Source organism: Typopeltis vanoorti, chromosome 22 (genome assembly GCF_054136105.1).
Source record: "Typopeltis vanoorti isolate ZY-2024b chromosome 22, IOZ_Tvanoo_1.0, whole genome shotgun sequence".
In the NCBI taxonomy this organism is placed as follows: domain Eukaryota; kingdom Metazoa; phylum Arthropoda; class Arachnida; order Uropygi; family Thelyphonidae; genus Typopeltis; species Typopeltis vanoorti.
The window spans coordinates 76848549-76869683 of record NC_143570.1 but is presented as its reverse complement, the minus strand read 5'-3'; the positions used below and the strand labels follow the sequence as shown (position 1 = coordinate 76869683).

Sequence of the window (21135 nt, the reverse complement as noted above, 5' to 3'; positions counted from 1 at the left end):
ATAACTTTCACATTGTACACTATATAAATCTACTTTTCATTCCTCAACATCTGTAATCAAACTGATGACCGTCCTGGTCCAGGCACCGCTGATAACATGCAGCAGTGGAATTACAAACACTGAGAATCATTTTGTCTTGTAGCTTCTTTTTCGATTGCTGCTTTCAAGTCGTCGACTGTTGCCAGTTTTGAAGTGTAAACTTTATCCGTGATAAATCCCCATAAGATGAACTCCATTGGTGTGAGGTCTGGTGAAAGCGGGGGATATTCTACAGAACCTCTTCTTCCACTCCATCTGTTGAGTAGAGTCTCATCAAGATAAGCCCTCATATCTCGATGGTAGCGTAAGGGTGCCCCATCTTGTTGAAAATAAAAGTCCTCATCCTCAAATTCCTCTTGAATACGTGGCATGGCAGCTTCATGGAGCAAGTTCAAGTAATTGGCACCAGTTATAGTACCGTTGAAAAAGAATGGTCCAGTTAATCCGTGTGCTGATAAGCCGCACCACACCATCACTCCTGGTAAATTTACATGATGTTTTTCCATAACATGCGGATTCTCAGGTGCCAGTAAGTGCAATTGTGCCGGTTAATTGACCCATTTAATTTAAATGTGGACTCATCACGCCATACAATTTGTCTTGGAAATTATGCTTCCTCTTCACATTTTTCCAAATACCACTCACAAAACTGCATTCTCCTATCCGGATCATCTACGTTGAGAGTGTGTACTCTAATTGAATGTAACTTTTCCAATGACTGCGCTTTAACATGCGATGGACACTTGATTTTGTTACTCATATCTCACGAGACGTTTGTTGCACAGATTTTCTTGAACTTTGATGATACATTTCAATCAACTTTTCTTCTGTTGCAGGCCTCGTAGCTGTTTGTGATCTTTCTGAATGTTGCTTATGGATATTTTGAACAGTTCTATCTTCTTCAAATTTATCCCTAATTCAAGTGAGAGCAAGTCTCGTATGTGAATCTCATTGAAATTCTCTTCTAAACTTTCTTTGCACTTCCACTACGTTTTCATACTTCCAGTAGCATTTTAGGATAAATTTTCTTTCCTCAAAGCTTAGTCAGGTTTCAGCCATTATTTCAATTCCATTAAACCTGTAAAATTATGAAAATTGAGTGAGTTATCAGCTGTTGAAGTGTGTATACATTTTTCTGAGACACCCTGTATATGTTTATGTTAATGATATTGGGAAGGACCTGACTAGAGATGTTCAATTGTTTGCTAATGATGCCAAGATAAGTGGGGCATCAGGAGTGCTGCTGATATGTAGCACTTAGAGAAGGACTTGGAAGTGTGGTGTGATAATGTCTGTTTGATGTTAGTAGCATTCCTGATACCTTGCACTCACCACCTTCAATGATGGAGAAAAATTTAGCTCATCACCTCTTGACTACATTCATTTGCAACTTCCATGGATGCCCTTTTGTCCTTTCCCCACCCTCCATGAAATAAAAAAATTCCATCTATTGATATCCTGTATGACCCCTTCAGAAGATTTCAAATCTCAATCACATCACCCCTCTTTCTCCTATTTTCTAGTGTCTGAAGTCCACAAATTCTCATTTAGTGTTCATAATCTGTATTTCACAATCCCAATATCATCTTTAACATTCTCCTTTACACTCTCTCATCTGCATCACCATGGAAATCAGGACACCAGACCTGTGCACAGTGGTCCAAGTGAGGGCATATTAAGACTTTGTAAAGAAACTAAATGACTTCTTTATTCTTAAATGTCAGTGTATGTTTTATTATTGCAGTTACCCTCTGAATTGTATTTGCAATCTTTCCTATGTTGCCCCTGAACTTCAATGCATCATCAGCAAATAGCTATATGTCTCCTGTCAGATCCTTCCCAATTTCATTAATGTAAAGACTGAATAACAATATTCCTCACTAAACAGTAATGTACCACGAGGACCAAGGACTGATCCTTGTACTGATTCCTGCTGTTGGGTATATTCTAGTAGAATATAATATTGAATAGGTTTTGAGCACAACTGGAGGACCATCTGGACCAGGAGCCTTATTAGTATCAAGATTAATATGGGATTTTTCCAATCTCCCTATGTCAGAAGTTCACAGGAGGCATTCAGGGGACATTTTTGGTAGTGTAAACTGATGCCAAGAGGTCTGCCATTTCCTTGGGTGAAGTTACCATGGTGCCACTAGGATGCAAGAGAGGTGAGAACAGGGAAGTGTAGAAGTTATGCTCAACAGCCCTAGCAAGGTACCAGAAGGCTTGACTGCCAGTTGAGAAGGAGGCACGTTTATTGCATTCAGGCTGTTGTGTAAGCTGAATGAGAAGCTGGAGTTTTTAATTTAGGTCATTGAACATGTGCTATATTTTTGTCATGGACTGTAGAGGCTTATTTTTTTTTGAGAACCAGAGCTTGGATACTGGTTTGGGGCTTGTAGTGGAGTGGGGAATAAAGTCTTTAATTCTATTGAGAATTATTTCAGTTATTAGTTCAGTGCAGGTGTTTGGATCAGCAGAGTGAAAGCAGTTATCTGACCATGGAAAAGAAGTAAAAATATTTTGGAGATCATCTCAGTTGATACAGTTGTAGTGCCAAAGGGTATGAGGCTGGGATTGGCAGGTTTAAGGATGAACTTTAGAGAAGGAGACTTGGATAAAATTGTTGTCAGAGCTGCCAAGGAGAGAATAGACATCTACAGTGTATTTGGAGGAACAGCTAGTTAAGAAATGGTCCAGAGTGCTAGAAGAATGATGAGGATTGTTTGGTATTCTGGTTGGTTGGAGTTAACTATTTGTGTTAGGTTATGACTGATGGCAAAAGATTCTGCTTCCTTTCTGGCTTGATCTGTGAGTTGGGAGTAGTGGAACCAGTTTGTTTTATGCATGTTAAAGTCCCCTAGGAAGATAATCTCACAATTTGGCTAATTAGTTTGTGTGAAATCAGCTTGTTATGATAAGTAGTCATAAAGATCATGGTTGTCAGATTTAGGGTAATGGTTAAGGCTGGAAAGTGAATCAAGGAAATCTTGAGCCAGAAAGTAGATCAAAAAGCAGGAGTTCCTGCCAAGGGATATCAGATTTCACAAAAGCAATTGTTCCTCCCTTTTTGCAAAATGCATCATGCAAGATTTAGTTGGGACAGTTGAAGTAGGCTATGGTTGTGGAGGATGCCAATTGGGATTCTGCAAGGAAAAGGAGATCAGATTGTGGTATATATATGACTGGTGTTTGTATTGATGCCAAAGGTTGGTGAAATGGATATGGAAGTGTTCTTTATTGGAAAAATTTTGTGTTTATGCATTTAATAAATATTAATGCCTGGTACTTCAGAATTCGTTTTTTTTTTTTTTTTTTTGATAACTTTCATTTTCTTTGTATTTCTGTAATTATCTTTGCAAGACAATTACATAATGAAATAATATGGTTAGCCATTTGTTTTTAGATTGGCTGTGCATTTTGTTTATCATGCTTTTATTTTATTTTTGTTGTAGATCTACAAAGAAAGATAAAGAATTAGAAAAGGTTAAAGGTAATTGATCCTTGATGTGAATTAAGATTTTAAATTTTTATTTAAAATTATTATATACACATTTTTATTGATATAATTCATTAACAATTTCTTAGAATAGTTCAGTAATGATAAATTAAATTTTATGAAATGCTGATTGTATAGTTGATAAAATTTTTGTTCCACTGTAAAAGATTGATATTTGAATGCAGATTTTAAAAAATGTGCAAATGGGAGTGGTTACTGTGTGCGTGTTTTGTGTCATGTTGTAGAGCTATTGTATGATCAATTTTTAGTTGAAATGAATGTGCTGTTTTACATATTCAGTTCAGTTGTCTGATGCTCTTAAGTGAGTAGATTTCGACCTAAACTTTTTTGGGGAGGGACAACAGGAGGAGGACATTTAAGAGGGGATTGTTGATATACACACACACACACACACACATACAGTTGGCCCTTGAATAATGTGGGGGATTAGGAGCACCGCCCTCCTGCATTGTTCGGAAATTCGTGTATAACATTTGACCCCCCCAAAAACTTAACTACTAATAGCCCACTGTTGACTGGAAGCCTTACTGATAACATAAACAGTCGATTAACACATATTTTGTATGGTATGTAGTATGTATATATACAATATTCTTACAATAAAATAAGCTAGAGAAAAGAAAATGTTATTAAAGAAATTCATAAGGAAGAGAAAATACATTTACAGTACTGTACTGTATTAATCGATACAGTAAGTTTACATCGTCTGTTTACAAGATGAATCATATTTCTGTTAATACCTACTGTAGATGTTATACATATTACTAACACTATTTTTTATTATTTCATTTTTGATGTTTCTATGAAACATCAAAAATGAAAAGATAATGTGAAAAAGAAATTCATATTTATTTACAGGTATAATGATTCATGCATTGATAACGAAGCAGCAGCACGATTGCTTTATGGTGTAATCAGCATGATTGCTTCACCGTAGCCTAGCCTATACACTAATGATGAATGAATGAATGAATGAAAATTATGAATGAATCATAATTTTTTATTTTATGCTAATTAATTAATTTAACTAATTAACAGTTATTTTATGCAGTTATGATTAAATACTGCATCTTTATATTTGTTTACATTTTTCTCAACTGCAAAGTCGCTATGTATGGTCTGTAAGTATTATTTGTGCACAAGTTTTGATAAATTTTAACATCTTATGATAGATTTGTGTATATTTTATGGGTAAATGATAAAATAGCCTAATCTTTACATATCTTTTATGCATTCATAACATACCTAACTTTTTCTTAATTTTTTCAATATTTCTAAGCTAGGAGGTTCGTCTGCAAGTTTTTTCAAATTGTCACATATCACCAAAAAATTTTCCAATATATTTATTCATGAAACACCGCGTATAAGGGGATCCACTCAGTTCAAGCCTGCGTTCTTCCAGGGTCAACTGTGTGTGTGTTATGTATGTATATATACAGTAATCCCTCGATTAATGTGCCTCCAATTAGTGCGTCAATTTTTTTTCTGTACCCATATTTCGTTAGTGCACCTCTAAAATTGGATTAGTATACCTATATACATCTTAAAATTAAACGTTACAGATTTTTAAAAAAAAATTATCTCTAGATTTTTATGGTAACTATTTAAAAAAATCCCTCACCAGGATAAAATAATTTAGTTACTGATTTCAAACATTTCACAAAGTTATTTTTTAATGGCATACTACGTTATTTCCATGTACACTATATTCCAAATTTACCGCCAAAATTCATGTCTTCTGCTAATTGCATAGTATTTTGCTGATCATATCTTGTGCCTCCTTTGCAATTGTTTTCCTTACTTTTGTATTTTATTTTAAAGTATTTTCCCAACCTTTCATCATGAGTAAAAGAATTAGTGAGCAAATAAGTGGAAATGTGAAAATGATTGGAAAAGTAATTTCATTGGAAGAAAAATTTGAAATAATAAAGAAAAATGAACAATGGAAGTCTAGAGCAAAGATAGAACAAGTACACAAAAATTGGTGAATCAACTATAAGAGCAATTTTAAGCAAAGCTACTGAATACATGGAGAAAAGTAAGGCTGCTTCAAGTTCATCATGCATGCACTCGAAATCAAGTGTTATAATGATTGAATTAGAGAGACTTCTTTCTACATGGATCGAAGATTGTAACCAAAAACGGATCCTTCTAAGCATTGACCTTATTAAATCAAAAGCATTAAATCTCTTTGTAACCTTGAAAGAAAGAGCTATTGATGATTGAAAAGAAGAATGCTAGTGCTGAGTGGTTTGAGCATTTCAAAAAGAGAAATAGCCTACATAATATTCTAATCACTGGCAAAGCTGCAAGTACAGATAAGGAGTTGGTCGCAAATTATCCAGAGATTTTGAAGAGAATTGTGGAAGGGGGGGGGCTGTTGTGACCAACAAATATTTAACATCGACAAAACTGGCCTTTTTTTGAAGCGAATGCCTTCCAAGACTTTTCTAGCCAAATCAGAGAAATCTCAGCCTGGTTATAAAGTTGCAGAGTCGAATGAAATTATTGCTAAGCAGTATGCGAGCCGTTTGGAAGCACATTCTTCCACATTGTGCAAATAATTTTATAGGCTTTTCAAATGAATCTAAGTTAATTACATCTCATTCTGAGAAGTTGAGTGATTCAGACCTGTTAAATTTAGATGCATGGCAGGAAGATCCTGAAGAATACGAAAAAAATTAAAAAATTAATGAGAGGCCCAAATAGATTTCATAGAAACATTTTGAAAATATTTTTCATACAATCGAAGTTTGTAAGCAGCAGTGCTTAGAGGCTGACCCTGATAAAGAGAGAAGCAGTAAAATTTGCAGCAGTAGTAGAAAAGGCAATATGGCCATACCATCAGTTTGGGGGAAAAAAAAAAAAACAGAATACCTACCAAACTATGTTAGCTCAATTCTTTGTTAAGTAGTAGAAAGTAGTAAAAGAATAATAAATTAATATTCTGAATATGTTTTATTGTCTTTCAGCTTCATGGTTTTTCTTTAACTAGGCCCTGAGATATACCCTAATTCTTTTATAAAAAAAAATTAATGGTCAAAAAAGAAATTTCAGGAACGAATTATACTTTTTCCAATAGATATATTTGATTAGTGCATTTTCGATTAATGGGCCTGTTTTAAAGAACACATTAGGGATTGAGGGATTGCTGTATATATATATATATATATATATATATATATATATATATATATAATGTAGATTATCTTTCTGATGATCTTCAAAAATTTACACTTTTTGACGATCAGTATATCTTGATATGTTGGCTATTTTACTCGCTTTGTATTATTGAGTCTGCTATAACAACATTATAAGCATGAAAGTAAAAATTATATTTTCATTCAACTTGTTTTCTGCTCATTATCATCAGGAACGTAGTTAAATATCAGTTTTAAAACATGAAAGCAGAATGAATGAATTAGCCCATCAACTAATGTTAATGGAATCATTGCTAAACTGATAGAGCATATCTTGTTGCAACATCTCACACACATACATGCATATATACATCATTATTCATCTGTTTTTTTACATTTGTCATAACGTAGGTAATAAATTTTACATCTTAAGCTGACCACAGTTGCTTTAGGATAAAGCCTTTTTATTATTGCACTGTATTGAACATCATGTCATTTTGGAAATTTCTTTAAATTTAAAAATATAGCTATTAAATTGAGTATACATGCTAGTTAGTTTCCAAATTAGTCAATGCTTTTTCCTTATTACTCTGATAAGCCTGGCTTTTTTCCCCTTTAATGCCCTATATTCTTTCATGTGAATTTCTTCCAAACATCCCACTAAAAAAAAAAAAAAAAAACTTGGGGGAGGGGGAAGACTTCAAGTACCTTGGGTTTCCCCCCCTCGTGTATAACAATTCTGATGTATAGTAAAGTGACAGCATGTTCATGGTCCTTATTTTCTTGCATGTTTGTAGAGAGACGGTGTTTTTTAAAAATGTTATTCATAGGCTTTAGGTTTCAGCTTTTCTTTATAAGCATGGGTCTTAGACAATCCATTTCTTGTTCTATTTTTGTTGTTATCGCTAGATATATGGTGTAAGCTATGTCTTTTAAGAGCTTTTTATGACACCCCATTTTTGGGTAAGGTGATGGTATGGTGATAAGTAGAATAGAAATATCTACTAGTGTTGACTCCCCCCCACCCCATATACTGAGAAGGCTAATCTGTTTTATTTAACTACTGAGATGTGTACATTCAGGAAGAGTTTTTTTTTTCAATTTCTGTTGTTGTACAACATACTCATGGCTAGACTTCCTTTATTCTCATAGTAAGTAACTTGAATTGGAGGGGAAAAAAAACTATCTAGATAGTATCTTGATAGAAATGGCTCCTCTAGATACATTAGTAAAAACTTGTTAGGTCCCAACTCAATATATTTGTAAGATCGAAATTGTCTCCTTTATCTTACTGATGAAATTTTATTAATTTTAATGTAGGAAGTTGTCTTTCAGACATGAGGCAGAAGTTTTGTTGGATATTTAGCAAAGTTGTGTGTTGGAGAGTGAGTGTCTTGTATCCATAATTGGTGGTAATAGAATACTGTCTTTATGGATTTTAGGTGTAAGAAAAAATTCAACATTTTTAGATTTTTACATTCTACTTTTCACCATCACCTTGTCCAGAAATTGGGTGACATAAAAGCCCTTGAAGACACAGACACCATATCTAGTGACAGCAGCAAAAAGGGACAAGAAATGGTTGATGAAAAAAAAATCTCCATGGTGCTTTGGCCTCCCAGACAGCTGCATTTTCCTCTCAAGAAACCAGGTGTTTGTAAAATTTTCTGCACATGCAACATGTGTGATGTTGGATAAATGGGATGTTTAGGAGAAATTAGTATATAAGAACATATCAAGGACAATGAGACAAAAGAGTACATAAATCAGACCTAGCTTATCATACTACTTAAGGAAGATTATCATGTAATTTGGGAAGTAATATTTCTAAAATTAATTCATTTTAATAGCTATATTATTTGCAAATTTAAAGAAGCTTCTGAAATTATGTCCAATACAGCATCATAAAAATCAAGTGCTTATTCTAAATCAACTGTAGTAAGTATACATGAAAGACCTAAAAATTACAGTAGTCGGTTATGACAAATTTTACACAGCACAGATTAATGTTGATGCACATGTGTGATTTGCTTGATATGCTGTGTCAGTTTAGCAGTGATTCCATTAACATCAGTTTACGTGCTAAAAATACACTGCTTTCATGTTTTCAAATTAATATTTCACTTTATTTCTGATGCAGTATTTTATTTTATTATTTTTTTTTAATGATAATCCCATACATGAGAAGTTGAATAACCTATAGCATGCTAGTATCATGGGAAAGGTGAGAAGGAACTAGTTCACATTTAGTTTGAAGAGCTGTGGATTGTATTCTGTGAAATGCATAAGATGGGAGATGGATGCAGAGGGCAGCAGTGGAGGGGATAAACAAGGAGGAAGAGAAATTTGTTCTGTGGGTTTAGAGTTGAACTGTGAAGGGATGTTGAGGTAGTTGCTGCACATGTTTCAGTGGATGTAAACAGAGAGTAGAGGAATTGTTGATGCTAGTTCATAAGAACACTGGCTGCTAGTATCTATATAAGATTCAAGCAACAGAAACTAGACACCTGTATGAAAGTGAGTGGAGTGAGAGATGGATCTTTAATCAAACTAATTGCTCTCTTCCGTATAGAGTTAGCATTTTTAGTGAATGCTGTAGTGTATTGTATAAGCACATTATACAATAAAAAATTATTTATTCATTCACTTGAATGAATAAATAATTTTTTATTGTATAATGTGCTTATACAAGATTCATGACAGTGGAAATGTCCTTATTTTACTCACTGTTTATGAATTCATGCCATTATCGGTTTCAGGATTTAATATATACTGTAGGGATAGGGAGTTATAGATACACAAGTAAATAAATAACATAATTTATTTTAATAATATGGAGGATTCAAACTTTTGTAATTTTCAAACAAATGTAAATTTTTCAAAAATTATTAAAAAGTTAGGAGGTCACTTGTGTTTGGTGTAGTCCTATGATAATACCATCTCGATGTCAGAGAGGTGGAAATATGGAATGGCAGAGTGTATACCCAACTATCTTAGTCAGTGGTCAGAAGGCTTGACTTCCATTTGAGAAACAGGCAATTTCTACATTTGGCAATTTTAAAATCTGATTTGGATTTGCTGATCGTCTTATTGCAGCTGCTGCATTGTAGACAGAGTGTGAAGCTGAAGTTTTGGTTTCAAGCTACTCGTGGTATGCTGAATTATTGCTTTATTGTATGTATTTGAAAATCAAGGTTTGGATAGTGGTCTGGTCTTTTGAGTGGAATGGAAATTACTTTCATTCAAGTAAGAATTATTTTAATTATTTATTTGTTAGGAGTAGCATTTGGATTGTAGAAATCACATAAGCCATCTTATTACCATTGTAATGTCAAAAGACATGATACTGCGAGTGGTTGGGTGAAAGACATGCTATAGAAAAATAACTTGAACAAGTTATACCTGAGTTATGTCAACTCTCCTCGACTAAGAGGAGAGTTGACATTATATTTGAAAGGAGAACTGGTTAAGAAGATATTAAGAATATTTGGAATGTTCAAGAGGATTATGTGGTATTCTGTAGGGGATAGAAAATTTGCAAAAGCTAATTGACAGTAGCAAATATCTCAGCATCTTTTCCAGTTTGATCAGTGGAATTGGAAAAAGAAAAACCATTTTGAGTTGTGAACATTAATGTCCCTGAGAAAAACATCTTTACTGTTTCAGTATTTTACTTGACTGCAGAACATCAAGCTTCAAATACAAATAACGAAAAAGGTTGGAATGATAATTGGCATTTATAGAGTAATAAAGACTACAAATAAATATAACTGAATGGAGCAAGGTATTTTGAGCCAAAGAAGATCAAAAAGAGGGACTTCAAACTTTGACAATCGTTGAAATGGAATGCCTCATTTGACAAATTCACAAGTTCCACATTGTGGCAGAGGAAACCCATGCTAGTTTTAGTGTAGGAAGTTGAGGTGGACAGTAGTGTTTCAAGCCACAAGCTGAGGTTCTATTAGAACTACCAAGTTAAGTTTCCTCAGACAGAAAGCAGCGCTATTCTCCTCATTGCCTGGCCTTGACAGTATCCCCTGTATACCACAATACTCAGATTTCCTTCAGGCATGATCTGACAGAGTAAGTAGCACCAGCATTATTCACTAGCTAGTTGGCTGGAAAACTTCTTCATACATTGCCATCAGGTTAAGTACATGTACCATCTAGTTGCTGGCTCTGGAGCTACTTAATTGCTGTGTGTTTGGTTGCCACCAGCACTTCATGTAAGTAAAAGGGGATAGAAACTGAAGAGCATACTCTTAAAATCAAACTTCACATCTCAACACTTCAGAGTGCACATCCTTGTTTTATGTTATCAAAAAAAGTTTCATTAGTCCTGATATACCAAAAATGGAGATTATAATCTCATGTCTTTACTTTATGGAGATGATGTTATATTCTTAAATAAATCTAGTACAAGTCTTCAGGAATTCCTTAACTAAATTGAGTAATTGTTTTGACAAATTGGTATGAAAATTGGTAATAAAATAGAACAAATGCTATGAAAATAGGCAAAGCATCATAAACATTAACTGCATTCTGAATGGAGAACCTATAGAATAAGTAAAACATTTCAACTATTTAGGTACGATTTTTATTGAAGATGGCAAATTAAGTATGGAAATTGATAATAGAATAAGCAAAGCTTGTAATAGTAATCATTTGAATACATTTATGTGGAATAAGAGAGAGAGAGAGAGAGATATTAGCCAAAACACTAAGGTAGCTGTGTACAAGACGGTAGTCAAACCAATTTTAACTCATGGATCTGAGAGCAGGGTTAGAAATAAAACAGTTGATCAGAGACTACAGATATGTGGTCTACAATCTCTGATCAACTGTTTGAATTGTCATATCTGACAATTCTCAGAAATGTTACCAGAGTGCACACAAGGCATCAATGGTAGAATTATGTTAACAATGAAGAAGAAAGGAACTTGACATGGTTAATGGACAGTAGCGAACAAATTAATCCAAACAAGATGAATTTTCATCAAGTTTTTGGTTTTGGTTTGGTTTTTGTTTTAGTTCATTATTTTGGTGCTGCGTGTTTAACTGTCTCTACGATGTTTATTAATAGTATTGTGCATTTTTAATAGTGCAAACAAGTTGACATTCCTGGTAATTAGTTTACGGAATTAACAACGCATATAAAGTATATTAATTAAAGGTAACTTTAATGAATAACTTCTATATTTCGGCAACGTCACATTGCCATCTTCAGGAACATAAAGATATGGTATGTGCACTCAGGAACTAACACAAATGAGGAAGAAAGCAAGAAACTAATACTGTTCCTAAAGTCCTAATGGTGCCCTCTTGCGGGCTAATTCGGTAGTCTTGGCAGTTGGGCTGAAGTTCTCATAATGAAGGTCTCCCAAATTTGGGGCAGTTTCATGCACCCAAATTTGTTGAGGTTAGGAACGTTTTTTAGAGCTGCTGAAGATTCTTTGAATAATCTTTCGTATTTAAACTTGCTGCGATGAATTATTTTTGTTTTCTTCCAACGAATTTTATGGTGGGTATCTAAGGCATGGTCTGCCAGCCCAGAGCGGCTGTACTGGTGAAACCGGATGTAGTCTTGGTGTTCTGAAATCCTGATATTTGTTGTTCTGCCTGTTTGGCCAAAGTAGGACAATTTGCAGCCGCAAGGGACCTGGTATACACCAGGTAGGTCTAGGGGAAGTGGTTGGTCTTTGGTAGAGCGGATATGGGATGCCAACTTTTTATATGGTCTGTAACAGGTCATATTTTTTGAGGATATTGGTTATTTTCTCAGAGGTGCCCTGGATGTAGGGGATGGTGATAGACTTGGTGTAATCTTTATTGTGGAGGGGGGGAGGGGAGTTGTGGTTTACAGGTTTTAGTATTTTTTGGATTTTTTTGGGGTTATAGCTATTGGCTAAGAAAGTGTTGAGGATGTGGTTTAGTTCAATAGTCAGGGCCTTGTCATCTGAGCAGATTAATTTTGCCCTGTTATATAGTATTTTTATCACCCCATATTGTTGTGAGGGGGGGGGGAATTGCTGGTGAATGTATCTGCCAGTGTGGGTGGGTTTTCTGTAAACAGAGAAAAACCAAAGATCCATCAAGCTGGCGGGTGATTAAAGTGTCTAGGAAGAGGAGGGTGTTGTTTTCCTCTTTTTCTAAGGTGAACTGGACTCTGAGGTGTTGGTTGTTTAAGTGTGCTAGGAAGGAGTGGAGTGTGTCTGAGCCATGTGGCCAAATAGCAAACACATCATCCACATAACAAAGCCAAATAGTGGGTTTTTGTGGGGCGGAGTTTAAGGCTTTCTCTTTAAATGTCTCCATAAAGAAATTGGCCAAAGGTGGGGAAAGTGGTGAACCCATGGCTGTCCCCTCTATCTGTTTGTAGAACTTTCCTTGCCAAACGAAATAGCCTGAGTTCATTGTGAACTGAAATAGGGCTGAGATATCGGGAGGAAACTTGGCTTGGATGAGCTCAAGGGTTTCTTTGAGTGGGACATTAGTGAATAGGGAGGAGACGTCAAAACTGACCATTATGTCAGTGTGTTGAAGTGTGAGGTTTTCTATACTGGCTTTAAAGTGGGCTGAGTTTTTTATGTGTGATGGTGTGTTGCCAGTGTAGTGTGTGAGTGTTTTGGCTAAATGTTTGGCTTATTTATATGTGGGGGAATCAATGCCATCCACTATGGGACGCAATGGCACATTTTGTTTATGTATTTTTGGGAGTCCATATAATCAGGGGGGGGGGGGGTCTAGAGTTATAAGGTTTAAGTTTGTTGGTGACTTCCACAGGCCAAGAAGTGACTTTCTTAAGGAGTCTGTGGATAGTTCTAATCTGAGAGCTGGTCGGATTATATTCAATGGGGAGGTAAGTAGTACGGTCTAGTACTAAAGAATTTAGCTTACCTTTGTAGTCTTTTTGATTGAGTACCACAGTGGCGCTTCCCTTATCAGCTTTGGTGATTTTTTTTTTTTTTTTGTTGTTTTTCAATTCTTGTAGGGCTGTATATTCGTTTTTGGATAAGTTGGATTTTGGAGGTTTGGCTTTAGTGAGAACACCGACTACATCCAGTCTTACGTTGTTGGTGATATGGTTAGGCAGGTTGCGAATTCCATGCTCTATTTGGATCATGATTTCTTCAGCAGGTATCCTTTTAGGAGCTAGGGCGAAATTGTGACCACGTGAAAGGGCGGTGAGTGCTTCAGGCTTTAAAACTGCCGACGAGAGGTTGACTACAGTGTTGAGTGGTGGCTGGGGTATGGAAGTAGAAGTCTTTGTCAGTTTTTTTTTGTATTTTTTCACGTGCCGACTACGTATTTTTTCGAATTCCTTTCTTGCCGAACTTTCCAAACCTCCAAAATCCAACTTATCCAAAAACTTCTTTCCAAACCTCCAAAATCCAGAATAGTTACTTCTTTAACTGAAACGTCCTGTGACACTAAAATCAAATCTAACACTCTTTGACCATGAGTTGTCTCACAACAGCTCAATAAAATGCATTTTCATTCTTCTCATGAGATTCTACTGCTACCCAATCAATGTTTGGATAATTAAAGTCTCCCATTGTAATATCTCTTTTTGTGCTCATCTTTTCTATAATAATAATAATTAGTTAGAATGTGGTATTATCTTATAACAGTTACTAAATATCGACTTATTTGTGATAGCCACTCTCTAAATATCTTAAAATATCATTTCATAGTTTATGGACAGACCATAGACAATGACAGCATCACAGGCTTAGCACCAGATCAGTGCTAAGCGTGTGTTGCTGTAATTCTTTTTCAGGAACTTTGGTGTCTTAGCACAGTGATTAGCTTGTTTCGCTTGTTAAGAAATGTGGATATTATTTCTTATATAAGTTTAGGTTCAAAATATTAATAATTTCATAGATGGAATCCTCAAAAAAAAATAATCAGAGTATCTTGTAAAATAACCAAGATACTTTTTAAGACTCTTCCTTAAGCAGAAAAAAAATGAATATATTTTTTTAAAATTTAATATATTTCACATTTATTTCATTGTAATGAAATAAGGAAAGGCAAAGTTTTGTATCTCAGGTGAAATGGAGAGGAAATAAAAATCAGATGAGAGTTAAAATTATTTTTAAGTACTTGCTTTCAATTCATGGTAAAAACAGACTGATTTTCTTAGAAATGAACTATATTTATTTATTTTTTATATATACTATACACACATAGAACTTCACAAACAATAATAATATTTATCATTTTCAGATGAAATGGTAATATTGCAACAAAGACTGCAAGACACATCTAGCAAAATAAAAAGAAGGGAATCATCATACAAAAAAGCAGTGGTATGTTTTTATTAAAATAAAATTATTTTATTTGATTAAAGAAGGTCTGTGTAGCTCAGCGGAATTGGTGCTTGCATCCTCTGTGCTTGGTCGCTCGAAGTCAGACTTAAGTTCAAGTCTAGTTGCCGACTGAAGGAACTTTTTCTAAGCCTTTCTTCGACCGATTCCCGAGTTAGTCGATCTCTGGCATGGGCAAGCGGACTTTTCCTCCCGGAAACTCTGATTTTTCGTCCCGCAAACTCAAGAAAATCGACCGTAGTACCCACATTATTTCAGACAGTAACATATCTTATTAGGGTTAGGTACCAAGAGATGACAGCACTTGTTTGCCAGCCTCTTCATCGGTGGTTGCTGTAATTAGTGATAGACATGGGCCAGCTATCTCTGATTGGCTACCGGTGAAGATTGAACTGCCCACTTAGTCTCCAAAAGCTAGATAGGGTATAAAGGCCTCACCTACTCCCTATAAGGGAATAAAAGGTGTTAGCTGATTTTTTTTTATTTGATTAAATAAAATTATTTAATTATTTGTTTAAAATATAATTATCTAGTTGAAAATATGCACTGTCTATTATGATGAATGTGAGTGACACTGACCAATCTTTCTTTGTTGCATATTCTTTATAAATAAGAGTGAGAGAGATGTTTGTTATTTGAATCTTTGCAAATGTGAAATTTCCAGATAATGAAACTGATAGGATTAAAATTTCCTTTTTCTTTTTTCTTTCTTTTTTTTAAAAAAAAAAAACAAAAAAAAAACCAGGTTTTCTGAAATTTTGTTTGATCATCATCATCAAATTCCTGATTTGTACCCTCAAGGGGTGTACAGGATATGATAGTACTACATGAAAAATTTACATCATTAATAACTTCCTATCTGCACTTTTCCTCCAAATCAGTTTGTTACTGTCAAGACTCCAACATTATCAGATCTTATATTTCTATTGTCTAAGGCACTTTGTACCGTATCAGTCCATCTATAACTTGGTCTTCCTCTGGGTCATTTTCCTGCCATCCTGGCAGAGAACACTTGTTTTGCTAATCTTTCCTCTCCCATTCTGTTTAAGTGACCATACCACCTGAGATTAGCTCTGCTAATACATTCCTGGATGCTGACAATGTCAAATTCTTTCCTAATATCCTCGTTTTTAATATGATATTGCCATTGATGCCATCTGTTCACCCCTTTAATCTTTCTCAGGACTCTCATATCTGCAGTCTCTAGTCTTTGGTCAAGTGGTTTACTTCTGACCCAGCTTTCAGATCCATAAGTTAAAATTGGATTGAACACTGTCTTGTATATAGCTACTTTAGTGTTCTGACTAATTTCTCTCTTATTCCATATGAATTTATTCAATTGACTTTCTACCATGCCAGCTTTGTTAATTCTGTTGTCTATTTCTTATTTAATTTACCATCTTCAGTAAAAATCGTGCCTAAGTAGCTGAAATGTTTTACTTGTTCCACAGGTTCTCCGTTCACAACACAGTTGACATTTTCAACGATTCTACCTATTTTCATTGTCTTTGTCTTTTTATTGCTGACCTTCATACCATACCTATTACAACAGTTATTCAATTTAGTAAGGGAATCTTGCAAACTTGTAGCGGATTTATTTAGAAGTATAACATCGTCTGCATAAAGCAAAGATCTGACATTAACATCTCCAATTTTGATATCATGTTTAATACCACTTTCCTTCATAATGTGATCCATATAGATAATGAATAACAGAGGGGATAATGACATCCCTGTCTGACTAGATTTAACATTAAACCACCTTCCTGTACTTCTTTCAATTCTAACTGCTGACTTACAACTCAAATAAAGACTAAGTACTTGATATAATGTCCCATTGATACCATTTAACTGTAGTGTTTTGAATAGCTTCTCTCTTGGCACCTTGTCATATGCCTTTTCCAGATCTACAAAACTTAAAGATCATTGTCATATTCCCATGATTTCTCAACTATCTGTCTTAAAGTGAAAATCTGATCCTGACAGCCTCTATTTGACCTGAATCCAGCTTATTCTGCACCAAGCTTTTCTTCCACAATTCTTCTTAACCATTTCTCAAGTATACTTACATAGATCTTGCCAGGAACACTCAGTAGGGAAATACCTCTGTAATTCTCACATTCAGTTTTATTTCCTTTTTTTATATATGGGTAGTATTAGAGCAGCTCTACTCCAATATCAGGAATTGGTCCCTCTGTCCAGGCTTTCTGAACTATACAGTGCAGCCACTGTAAGACTTTTATACTACCATACTTCAGCATTTCTGGTCAAATATCATCTACTCCTGCTGCCTTTCCACATTTTAAGCCTTTGATGGCTTTTTCTACTTCAAGTATGGATATGTATTCCTTTGTTGAGTGTTTTTTAACACTTTGCTATCACTGCTTGTTTCGTTTAGCAATTTTTCAAAGTAATTACTCCATACTTCAAGGATATCTTTTTGTCTTGTTTTCATGTCACCTTTATCATCTCTCATTCCTTCTACAGCACTCTTTTCTCCATTTTTAAGCTTCTTCAACAACCGCCAGAATATCTTACCACCTTCTTGATATTTATTTTCTATATTCTTGCCTAAGTTCTGCCATGACTTTTGTTTAGCTAGTTTTACACAGTGTTTCACTTTCTTACATTTGTTTCTATATTCTCTAAGAGCACAAACTGACTTATTTGCCAGGAACTTTTGATGTGCTTTATTCTTTTCCTTCACTGCCTCTTTAACTTCCTGTGTCCACCATGGAGTTCTGATTTTTCTATCCTTGTAGACAACCTCACCACATGCCTCTCTGGCTGAATCAATCAGAGTTTGGTTCCTGTTCTCAAACTCTTTCATTTTTTCTTCAATAATCTTTGTGTTTTTAGTCTGCGGTTCACATCTGAGAGCTGTTCAACTTTTATTCACTTTAAAACTTTCTTTCGATTCTTTGGCAATATGAAATTCAATTTTATCCTGCTCACGACTAAGTAGTGATCAGTTCCAATTTCAAATCTTCTGTACATTCTGGTGTCCTGCACCAGTGGAAAAACATCACTATCAACAATAACATAATTCAATGAGACTTTTGCTTTCTCTAAAGCATCAAAAAATTCCTCCACTTATACTTTAGTAGAACCTTCTGTGGGACCATAGGCAGAAATAAATCTCATTGTCCAATTCCTCATTCCGATATTTGCCCACATCACTCTACTTGAGACTGCCTGCCATTCAAGAAGATTAGACTCGTATTTTGTGTTGAATATTATGGCTACTCCTTTTCCATTGTTGTCATTGCCTGAATATAACATCTTGTATTTATTTATAGCTCAGGTAGATGTCCCCAGTTTTTGTCTTTTTTGTTTCAGTCACACCTATTATGTCGATCTGGTACTTATCTAATTCCTCAGCTAGCTCCATTTCTTTGCCATTCAGGCTTCTTATGTTGATAGTACCGATCTTTAACTCTGGCGATGTTGAGTGCGGGTGTGCTTTCAGATTTATACCAGTAGCTGAATTTTCGCTGTTCGCCCTGGTTCTCTGGTGAAAACAACGGGGGCTTTGTTTAACTGGGTGATGCCCCAACCGGCATGAAATTTTGTCATATTGTACCATCATTTGTATATTGGTTTATGCCAATAAGATACAGTTTGTTCGGCTAAATTCTAAATTGGCAGCCTATCCTCATTACTCAACAGGGTGCACCACGAGTAGGTGAGGATTGGACATTAGGTCAGAAGCCCTGGTCAGTTCTCCGCATTCCTTTAAAGGCTATGTGGAGGTCTTCTCTCAGTTATATAGCTTTGACCCTTAAGCACTCCCTTAATTTTGTTTGATGGTTTGTATAATGTGTATATATATACACACACACACACACATATTTACACATACTCTATGTATATATGTAGCCAAACATGTTGTTCTGTTTAAAGATAGACATATTAACATTAATAATAGCCTAATTACTATTTATTTAAAACTTCAGATAGCATATTTATTTAAAAAAAAATAGTCTAAAACTGTACATTAAATGGTAAACCAGTTGCTCTTCTCTCATAATTCTTATTCATTCTTAATTATTTAAGCCAGAAAGAGATACTGCTGAGTTTTTTTTTTTTAATGTCTTAACAGGCAATTTTATTATTATTATTATTACTACTAATGCCAGACCTCCACGGAGTCAAAGATTCATCATGGGAGGTACACATTGTGACACACAAAGACATCAGACAATGCTTTAAACTCATACAAAGTATTGGCAATGGCTATCTCTCTGCTATACATTACCAAAATAAAATCTGTTCCTGACCATCTCACATAGTCAGCTATTTTTTGCTCAATGTGGGAGAATAATACTCATCAGACTGCATAAGATCTTTTGGTGTGCAAACAAAAGCTCCCTTACAAGCTTTAGATATTGAGTTAATCAACTCAGCAACACAGATGCCATTATAAACACTACTGCCATGGCTTTCATGTATACCGGCATGCAGCATCTTCTTTCTGCAGGCTGCCCAGACATTCCACCTCTTTGTTTGCTGCAGACTATCTGCAGCAAACATTTCTCTCTCTTACCTTCAGATTTATCCTATACATCCATATATTCAAGTCTTCTCTAGCTATTATAGCATTCATAATGATTGCTCTTCTCCTCAGCTCTATAGTAGTATCATCATACCTTGGAAACACTTGTAATTCTCCCTCAGACTCTTCCTCTTTTGCTTCACTAGTCTAGCAACTCTCACACATTCTGTGCTACTTCATTCACACTTCGTTGCATATTATTTGTTTGTGCCAACACAGATACTCTTCTGCATTCTTCTCCTCATCACAGCTTAGCCATTTTTCCTATTGTCGCCTCTCTCAAACATACTTTCAACATTTGCTCCATTTGCATATCTTTCATCAGAGAGTCTTCATACAGCACTACACTGTTTTCCATCATTCTACTGCAGTCATTCATTTTTGGCTCACCTATCAGTGGTCCCTTCCTTCTTACTCTTCCAACCACCACTCTCTTCTCTAAATGTTTTATCTCACTTGCACATGCCTCAGTTCATTCCTCGATCTTACCATTTTTAATATCTTTGCTGTAATTTTCCCCCTTTTCAAAGGATGTAAAACACCTCTTTTGGCAATTAAAATTGTTTATAAAAATCTGATATTTGACAAGATCTCATAGAATTCCAAAGTGCCACAGTATTCCCATTACAAATAAATGATCAAATTTGCCCTGTTGTTGAAAAGATCCTGGTTGGAATCTCATGTAGGTTCTGAGGAATCTGTATTACAGCTATATGTCTCAAAAAAACTGGAATAATGTACAAAATACACTCATACAAATTAAGAGACATTATATGCTAGCCTCATAGCATTAATTGCTTTGACCATAATTCCAACCATATTTACCATATTTATAGTTCTGTATTTTTACTTGCTTTCTTTTATTTCAACTTACTTTTGTTTTAACTTTCTTTTATTTTGACTTCAGTTATTCTTGGGAATTTATTCTTAAATAAATAATGCATTCTGTTTAGTGATTTAATGGTGATAAGAAAACTCTTTAGAATTCTACTAGAGGACACTCTTTTGAAATACTCTTTTGTCCTACAACAAAATTCTACCTAGCAAACGAATCTTTATAAACATAATTGTATTTGTACTAAACTGTTCAAATAATATGAATTAATTTAATGTAACATTAATGTCAAAGGGTTTTAAAAAAAATGAAAAAAATTAGCTAACGGCTTTTATTGTCTTATAGGGAGTAGGTGAGGGCTTTTAACCCTATCTAACTTTCTGAGACATAGGTAGTTCAATATCCACCGGTAGCCAATCATAGATAGCTAGCAAAGGGGGGGGGTGATATATATATCTCTATAAATAAAGGCATATTCATAATTAGTGTGTCAAAATTCATAAATCTCAGTAGAATTCAAATAAAGAACAAAACTTGTATTGCTGTGTAATGTGTTTATGACATTTAATCATAAATATTAAAATAATATAAAAGAATTAAAAAAAACTTTTTTCTCGACTTTCTCTTTCAGTAACTTTATGGCATTTATTTTTATTCCTAGAAATTAATTTTAAAATATGGAGAATTATTGGACACATCTGGTATGTAACCCAACA

At 34.8% G+C, this 21135-nt stretch overlaps 1 protein-coding gene across 2 annotated transcripts in view; it reads left to right on the top strand.

Moving 5' to 3' along the window:
* The window catches only part of LOC150094493 (uncharacterized), a 258879-nt gene that overhangs the window by 70367 nt on the left and 167377 nt on the right, over positions 1 to 21135 (top strand). For both annotated transcript variants that reach the window (XM_090411985.1, XM_090411986.1), the window contains exons 5-7: positions 3495 to 3532; positions 14929 to 15011; positions 21081 to 21120. In XM_090411985.1, coding sequence (XP_090268111.1) covers positions 3495 to 3532; positions 14929 to 15011; positions 21081 to 21120 — 161 coding nt within the window. The remainder of the gene's footprint in view (positions 1 to 3494; positions 3533 to 14928; positions 15012 to 21080; positions 21121 to 21135) is intronic.